The sequence below is a fragment of the Ochotona princeps genome, chromosome 2, assembly GCF_030435755.1.
Source record: "Ochotona princeps isolate mOchPri1 chromosome 2, mOchPri1.hap1, whole genome shotgun sequence".
Lineage (NCBI taxonomy): Eukaryota > Metazoa > Chordata > Mammalia > Lagomorpha > Ochotonidae > Ochotona > Ochotona princeps.
Genome location: NC_080833.1, coordinates 67,523,666 through 67,532,774, shown reverse-complemented (window position 1 = coordinate 67,532,774; position 9,109 = coordinate 67,523,666). Strand labels below are relative to the sequence as shown.

General features: G+C 41.8%; 1 protein-coding gene across 1 annotated transcript; it reads left to right on the top strand.

Annotated features, from left to right (window-relative positions):
- The first annotated feature begins 6,435 nt into the window (after nucleotides 1–6,435).
- On the top strand, nucleotides 6,436–8,259 carry LOC131483328 (endogenous retrovirus group K member 24 Gag polyprotein-like). The gene has a single exon (XM_058681268.1). The coding sequence runs from the start codon at nucleotides 6,436–6,438 to the stop codon at nucleotides 8,257–8,259; it is 1,824 nt and encodes a 607-aa protein (XP_058537251.1).
- The last annotated feature ends 850 nt before the right edge of the window (nucleotides 8,260–9,109 follow it).

Below are 9,109 nucleotides of genomic sequence, written 5' to 3'. Positions count from 1 at the left end.
AACATCAACGAAGAATTAAGAATATATTTTATGTCAGTTCATAGCATAAATCTTGGAAAAAGGTAGGATCTCAGTACATAGCAATGGTCATGAAAACAATAGTGGTGATAGTATGAATGTGTAGGTTTAGAGTAAAGATAAATAAAATAGTTTCTCACACATGATCAAAGATGAATTATTCCCACAAAGAAATAATGAATGTATAATTGTAGATGCACTAAAAAAAAACCTGTGCATCTATGCACAGAATGCTGCAGATTCATAGAAGGCAGAGTTACGAATTATGTGTTAGGTGTAAAAGAAAGGCAATTTACCAAGCTGAAAGCAAGAAGAATATTGTTGGCAGTAGAAGTGAATTTTTAACAGTAGTAAGGTAAAAAATAGTAAGTGCAGGGAGCAGTAAGCTGTTTCATATGACTCAGCAAAACCTAGAATCTTTCTCAAAATTTAGCATATGCAAAAACTACTCAGGAAATTCTTAATGAAATATTCTGGATCTCTCTTCAATGAATTGTAGTTTGTTACTTATGTGGAATAGCCCCAAATGTACATTTGATAGAGAGAGAGAGAGAGAGACGGGGGAAACCGTTCCCATTTGCTGGTTTACTGTACAAGTGTCCACTGTGGCTATAACTTGGCTAGGTTGAAGCTAGGATCCAGATTTCTAAGGTCAGGGGCGGATATCCAAAGGATTGTGTTATCACCACTGCTTCCCAGGCTTTTCCTTTTCAGGATCCAGATGCAGGACCTAGAAGTCGAGATAGTACCGCGTACTTCCATGTGGGTCAAGGGCTAGATGACAGCTAACCAAAAACTCACCTCTGCATTTTTTAAAATACACATCCAAGTATTTCCTGTCAGAAATGTCTAGGAATACTTTGATGTAGGTAGTCTTCTGACCACCCCTTTTAACACAGAGCCCTAATAAAATATAAAATGTAGATAGCACATTTCCAGTAAACACAGCCAATTGGACTTTATTAGTGGTTTTCCAGTGAGAAAAATTACACTTCATAAAAGAAAAAAATACCTAAGATATTATAGATGACTTTTGGAATAAACTTGCTGATACATTAGATAGAGAGTGACAAAGTATTCAAACATACAAAAAATTTTCTTTTTCTTATCAAGTTACTGTTGTCAAACAGGTGGGATCTGATTCTGTTCATCTGTCAGTCCATCCATCCAGCCATTCTTCTATCCATCTGCTTTTGATTTTTGAAACTAACACTTTGCTTATTTTGGTTCAATAATAACAGTAAAATAAAAACCTGGATTGGATTGCAAAAGTTGTGCATATTAATTAAGAAAAATACGATTAACTTGTATTTCATTAAAGGTAGTATCAATTTGTATACTTAAAGGGGAGCAAAAATCATCATTTTGAACAATTTGTACATTTCTGATGCAGAGAAGTGTGTTGAGGGCAATAAGAGTTGAATTCCCTGGGGTTAACATTTCTCTCTTGTTTGCTTTCACTGTAAGTCTTCTCACTGATCTCTCTCACTCATTTGTATTCTTTCCTCCGTCTAAGGACAGCTTACTTTCATTGCATTCCTGCGTCCTCACAGAGGAAGACTTGAACAACTGCTGTCTTTCAGGTGTCCTTCCTGTTGAAATGCAAACCACCTTGCAAATGGTGATGCATTAATGATTCATTACTAGCTTACTACTACCTAGGACTGGATAATTATACAGAATTCTTTTCTGTAACCTATCTAGGTGAACCAACTCCCCACATACAATGGGTAGCAGAAGACTGGAAACAATAGAACTGAAGAGTTCCTCTCTGTGAAGGAAAGGGTGGAATTCTGCCAGTCCCCTATATGTCGTTCCTGTTTACTCGCTGTGATAAATGACAATGGCCAGCTGCTGAACAGATGCAAAGTATGCCAGCTTTTCCTTGCCAGGGAAAAAGAAGAATGTGAAAATGTGTGAGCAACCACAGCTCATGTGATTATAGGGTGTTGCATCCACTTCTGAAAGCTATTTATTAACAGCATTTAAAATGTGAGTGTGGACAAACCTGTGGAATGTTATTCCTGCATTTATGAACAGCTAATGCAAAATGAAACCACTAACAAGGAAGATTGAAAATATAAACATAATGCATTTGTGTTCTTATCAGCCCCCAAAGAGAAAACATCTTCAGTGTCCATTGATAAAGAAAGGGTTAAAAATTTATGGTACAAGTCCAAGTAGAAATATTAATGTGCTATTAAAGATAAGTTGGATCTATATGTATTGACCTGAAAAAATGTCTGTGATATATTATTAAATGAGAAGAGCAAGATGCACAGTTCTGAATATAAAATGTTGTGACACTTCTGATAAAGATGGTTACAAAGATACTTATCAAAATTTTAAATCGTTGGTTACCTCAGAATGGAGAGACTGAAAGCATATATGTGTAGCTTCTACAATTTTATGACATCATATATTGTTTTATTTAATCTAAAAATAAAACACAGTGTAGCAAAGAAAAGCACAGATGATTAGATTATAGACTCAGAGCAGAGAACCTGTTATCCCGTGATCTCCTTATAGAAAATCAGGACTCATTTGTGTGTATCAGAACCTGGAAAATTTTCATATTTGTTCTGGCATGAGCAATGTTTGATGAAGCAGAGCACTAGAAATACACTATTGATCGATTTCTCCCAATATTTATTTTCTTAAAATTAAAGCTGTTCTTACAAAAACTGGATTGTTGCCAAGAGATTCGAAATTTTGAACAGAAATTCCAGGAAGTCAGAAGGCTCTGGGTAATGCATGAGTCGCAGGGAAGGAATCTATCACTGACTGGACAAAGCTTTTCTCTGAAAACATCAGCAGGTCAATAGGTCATTGGCGGTCGATGACTTTATTTGTAATGACATAAGTAAATATTAACAGGACTGCTGTCTTCAGAATAATTGATGACTAGTCAAAACAAGAATAATTATACATTTCTCATTCAGGATTTTAAGGGGTTGATTTTGCAGTTCCCTTCTACTTTTCTTTTAGAAACATTTTCCTGGTGGTACATATTTAGAGATTTTCTGGAAAATCAAGCAACTTCAGTTTCTTTTCATGTTTTAAAATGAGTTGTGTTTTACACTGAAGAGAGAGAACTATGTTCCAAGTAATTCCCATTGTATGATTAATTTCTTTAAAGATTTATTTTATTTTTATTTGAAAGGCAGATACACAGAGAGGAGAGACAGAGCAGATCTTCCATCTGTTGATTCACTCGCCAAGTGACTGCAACGGCTGGAGCTGCATGATTTGAAACCAGGAGCCAAGAGCTTCTTTTAGGTCTTTTACATGGGTTTAGGGTCCCAAGGCTTTGGGCCTTCTTCCACTGCTTTCCCAGGCCACAAGCAGGGAGCTGGATGGGAAACAGAGCTGCCGGGATTAGAACTAGTGCCCATATGGGATCCCAGTGCTTGTAAGGCAAGGACTTTAGTCTCTAGGCCACTTTTCTGGGCCCACTGCATGATTAAAATTTATCATTGCCTTAACAGTTAAGTCAGAAATCTTTCTGCATAATGCATATGATATGAATTTGATATCATTAATTTTGCTTGCCCACCATGTGACAGCTTTTCACCATTTATATGTTTCATTCGACACACAGTTAGTAATTACCATTTCAGGAAGAAAATTCTAATGAAGAACAAATCACTGAAAATGCTTGTTCTCATGAGACTTATTTTATTGAGTGTAGTTAATTGTACTGAACTTTCTCTGTATTTCATGTCTGTGTCGGCATTCAGGCTTATGGAAGCGCTAAAATGCTCCGCCCTTTCTTAACTGATTACATTGTTTCCATTTAAATGGTATTTTAGATTTCATATCATTTTGAGCATACTTATGGTAGGTAAGTTTATCACTAATACTTCATTTAATAATTTTACTTTATTTACTAAGCAATTCATATATGAAATAGCAAATAAGTCGAGGGCCCTTCAAGATATCCAAGGAAAACAGAATTAAGAGATAGTGGTTATTTTCCACAACTCTCTCAAGACTCCTTACATATTAATACAAAATGCCAATCATTACTAATCATAATGGAAACACAATTCAAAACTACTGTGATGGCACCACACCTGATAAAAAGTTACAATCAAAAGATAAAGTAGAGATGGATACTAGGCTGGGTACCTGCATCTCATGTCAGAGTGACTCTAATCCCTAGCTCCTCTCTTGGTACAAGCTCATGCTAATGTGAACTCTGGGAAGCAGAGCTAAAGGCTCAAGTTGTTGGTTTCCTGCCAGGGAAGTAGAAGACTTGGGCTTGGATTCCTTGCTCTCAGCATTAAGCTTCAGCTTCCCTGTGGTTGTAAGCATTTAGGGAGTGAACCTGTGGGAGGTCTCCTGTACCCTGGTGGTGAGATTGTAAATCAGTACGAACCACTGTGAAAAATAGCAGAGATTTCTCAAGAAAACAAAAATCAAATTATGACATGATCCATGTATCCCACAACTAGTACGTTTCTGAAGGAATTGAAGGCAGGAAATCAAAGAAGTACATGCACTCCATTGTTTACTGTAGCACTATTAACAACAGTCACACCACAGAATCAACCCGTTTCTATTGATAATGAGTACATAGAGAAAATGTGGTATATGAACACAATGGAGCATTTTGTCATTTATGATTGTATGGAAGGATTTGGAGATGTTATGCTAAATAAATAAGCCAGGCACAGAAAGATGAATAATGTTTTTCTCTCTCCCATATGTGAAAGCTTATAAAGTTCAATTTTACAGAAACAGAGTTAGAGAAGAGATTATTATTAAAGGCTGGAAAAGGAAGGAATAAAGAGTGGTTGGTGGGCCCGGTGGCGTGGCCTAGTGGCTAAAGTCCTCGCCTTGAAAGACCCAGGATCCCATATGGGCGCCGGTTCTAATCCCGGCAGCTCAACTTCCCATCCAGCTCCCTGCTTGTGGCCTGGGAAGGCAGTAGAGGATGGCCCAGTGCATTGGGACCCTGCACCCACGTGGGAGACCTGGAAGAGGTTCCTGGTTCCCGGCTTTGGATCGGCGCGCACCTGCCCGTTGCGGCTCACTTGGGGAGTGAATCATCAGACGGAAGATCTTCCTCTCTGTCTCTCCTCCTCTCTGTATATCTGGCTGTAATAAAATGAATAAATTTTTTTTTTAAAAAAAAGAGTGGTTGGTTATCAATATAAAAGTGCAGTTAAATCAGAGAAGTAAATTCTTGGTATTCTATATAGCACAGTAGGGTGACTAGTATTTTTGTCCATATTTCAAAATCTCTCTGGGAAAGGACTTCAAATGCTTGCACTACAAAAAGATGATAAGCATTTGAGGTTATGGACATGCTAATTTCTCTGATTCTTATACATTATATTCAGGTCCTGGATGTCATATTATGCACATTACTGTGTACAATTATTACATGTCAATTAAAACACTCACAGCAATAATAAAGAAACACTGTTTGACAGTTGTTTCCTTGCTGCTGATTTAATCCCCAGGAAGTTATTCTATGGACAATGAAGAATGTTGCCGACAAATGAGCAGATGAGAAGGCAATTTCAGCATCATATATTTTAAAGCGTGAAGAGACAGAAAACCTGCACCTATAAACTAGGCAGGTGTCTTTAGACTAGGGTTTTTATGGACAGGAATATGAGTCACTCGTTTTTTCTTTTTTCTTTTCTGAGTCTGGAAGGGTGCTTTCTGAATGAGGAATTCCTATCAACAAACGCTGTGGAGAGCGGGACTTTGCCCCAAGATGGCGCTTGTTATTGTCTTCTCAAGGCACAAAGGCAGTAAACAAGTTTTAGGAAGTTGTAGAGGATTGGTTCAAGGTCTCATGCAGTCTGCATGGTGTGCGCGTGATCAGAGTTGTGATTGGTGTGTGTGTGCGTGATCAAGGCTGTGATTGGTGTGTTTGATGCATGGCCAAGCAGCCCTGTTGCAATTGGCTGTTGATAGGGTTTTAACCTAAGTTTGAGAGAGAACAAGGAAGAAGAAGAACAAAGAGGAGTAGTGGTAGAGTAGTGGTAGTAGTAGTAGTAGAAGAGGAAGCCTGTAAATATGCTGTAGTTACTGCCCTTCTGTATTATACTTGGATTTCTTGTTATGTTATATTATGTAATTAGTTTGTCCTTCAATAAATCCTCATAAGAGCAAGCACCTGTGTTGGAGCTTCACTCGCTGGACGAGGGACCCCGTTATCTGGTGCCGTGGCTCGGATGATAAAAGTCAGCAGGTGAGTACCAAGAAGTTAATTAGCTGAGCAAATTGCTCAGGGAGTTGCTTACAGCTGCAATTAGTTTTCAACTGAGCCTTTGCTCAGGGAGTTTGCAACTGAGCAGATAGCTCAGGAAGCCGCTAAAGGGAAAAAATAATAATAATAAAATAAGTGACTGAGCGAAAAGCTCAGGGAGCTGCCTATCGGCAGGGGTGTGCACACCAATGATCGCGGTGAAAGCGACAATTTTTTTGAAATTTGCGGCAAAAACGAAAATTCTTTTGAAGCTCGCGGTGAAGCGACGATCCTTTCAAGGTCCTTTCAAGGTCGCAATAAGCGACGGAATGGGGAACTTGCAGTCTTCTGTAAAAATGCAGAATCTTTTGCAGAGGCTGCTGAAGAAAAATGGCACGCCGGTAAAGGCAAAAACAGTGCTTTCATTTTTACAAACAGTGCAGCAGCATGCCCCTTGGTTTTTAGAAGAGGGTATGCTAAATGTGCCACAGTGGGAACAGCTCGGAAGGGATTTATCTAAAGCTGATCAACTTAAACCTCTCCCTCCGGGTACTGTGGGATTCTGGTCTCTGATTAAGTCTTGTCTAGTAGATAAGACAGATAAATTCAAGGAATTGTTACAAGAAGGTGAAGCAGCTCTCCGCGAGCTTCAGGAGGAAGCTTCTCAGCCAAGTAGTGTTGGTGAGAGAGCAGAACCTGAAAGTCAGGATAGTGAGGAAGAACATTCGGGTGATGAGCTGGATGCTGTGACCAAGGGCACCGAGAAGCTAGCCTTAAAGCCGCCTAGAAAGGCCCGACGGACTCCTGTGCCACCCCCTCGGGAGCCTCCGGTGGCACCCAGTGCACCGCCTTGGCCACACTCCGATCCCCCTGGGTGGGCTGCGCCCAGTGAGGCAGTGAGGCCGCAGCCCAGGGAGGTTCAGTCATGGCATGATATTGTTGGAGCCAAGCAAGTTTTTCCTGTTAGAGAGGACCGGACCCAGAACCCTGCAGTTCGTTTGCATGACCCCTTAAATTTTAAGCTAATAAAAGATTTGAAGATTGCTGTGGATTCTTATGGGGTTCATGCGCCTTACACTATGGCTGTTTTGGATCAGTTGGCTGCTGATGTTTTGACTCCTGAGGACTGGAGGAATGTAGCCAAGGCCACTCTCTCCCCAGGCCAATACTTGCTTTGGAGAGCTGCTTGCCGAGAGCTAGCAATAGATATTGCCCGCCGTAATGCTCAGGCTGGGAACCCCACATGGAATGAGGAGGCATTATTAGGGGAAGGTGCTCATGCTGGCCAACAACAGCAGATTCAGTACCCTGAGCCATTGTATTTACAGGTTGCTAACGTAGCCACTGGAGCTTGGAAGGCAATACAGAGTAAGGGTGATGTGCGTTATTCCATTGCAAAGGTGACTCAGGGACCTAATGAGCCTTATGCAGACTTTGTGAGCCGTCTCATGGAAGTGGCAGGGAAATTATTCCCGGATGTAGAACAAGCCATGCCTCTGGTAAAGCAACTTGCCTATGAGAATGCAAATAGATGGTGCCGTGAGGCTATACGCCCATGGAAGCATAAGCCACTAGATACTTGGATAAAACTCTGTAGGGATGTGCATGACCAAGTTACTGCAGGAGTAATTCAGGCTAAAGAGCAGGCTAAAGTCATCATGAATGCTATGCGACAGGAAAGACAGGCTGAAAGTCGTACTCACATTTGTTTTAAATGTGGGAAGTTGGGACATTTTAGAAGGGATTGTCGCCAGAGAGGGCTGGCTCGACCGACTTCGCGACCTAGGCTTTGCCAACGTTGTGGCAAGGGAAATCATTGGGCACATGAATGTAGGTCGATGTCCGATATGATTGGCCGCCCCCTGGTCAGAAGTTACAGGCCAAAAAACGGGCAGTGGGGCCCAGCATCCCGGGGCCCCTACAGAGCTTACGGGGTGCATCAGGACCCACAGGCACAGAAGGAGGAGTCATTCGCCGAGCCACACCTGGCAGCGCGGGACTGGACCTCTGTGCCACCTCCCACTTGGTACTGACTCCAGAGATGGGCCCACAAGCCCTGGAGACAGATTTCCAAGGGCCTCTCCCTGATGGTACAGTAGGAATAGTGTTTGGACGGAGCTCAAAAACTATGCGAGGTCTAGTTGTTCACCCAGGAGTAATAGATTCAGACTACACAGGCATTGTCAAAGTTATGCTTTCTTCGCCTAGAGGTATTACAGTTATTACTCCAGGGGAGCGCATTGCCCAATTGTTAGTTCTTCCTAGTTGCCATGCACGTTGGAGAAGTCGCGGTGCAAGTCGAGGTGATGGAGGTTTTGGGTCTTCAGGTGACGCTTTAGTCAACCTGTCTGTCTCCCTTAAGGATCGACCTTTGGCAACACTCATGCTGCGGGGGATCCCCTTTGAAGGGTTGCTGGACACTGGAGCCGATGTCAGCATTATCCGGCAGGCTGATTGGCCTAAAGATTGGCCCTTACGGCAATCTAGTCAGACCCTCCGTGGGCTGGGAATAGCTGACCAGCCACAGCAGAGTGCTTCCATCATTCCTTGGACTGACCGTGAAGGTCATAAGGGCTCTTTTCAGCCTTATGTCTGCACCATTCCCGTGACCCTATGGGGTCGAGAGGTCTTAAGTGCTATGGGCCTTCGCCTTAGCAATGAGTTCTATCAAGCCGGGAGCCAGCAGGCATGGAATATCATGGAGAATATGGGCTATTCAGGAAAAGGTCTAGGCAAAAGTGAACAAGGGAGAATAGAGCCAATTCCAATTAAACAACATCCAGAAAGGACAGGATTGGGTTTTCAGCCGGGGCCACTGCGCAACGACAACGACAGCCACTAAAGATCACATGGGTATCAGATGATCCCGTATGGGTGTCGCAG

Bases quoted from the DNA above. Each gene is read 5' to 3' on its own strand.
- LOC131483328 (XM_058681268.1), top strand. From the start codon at position 6,436: ATGATCGCGGTGAAAGCGACAATTTTTTTGAAATTTGCGGCAAAAACG.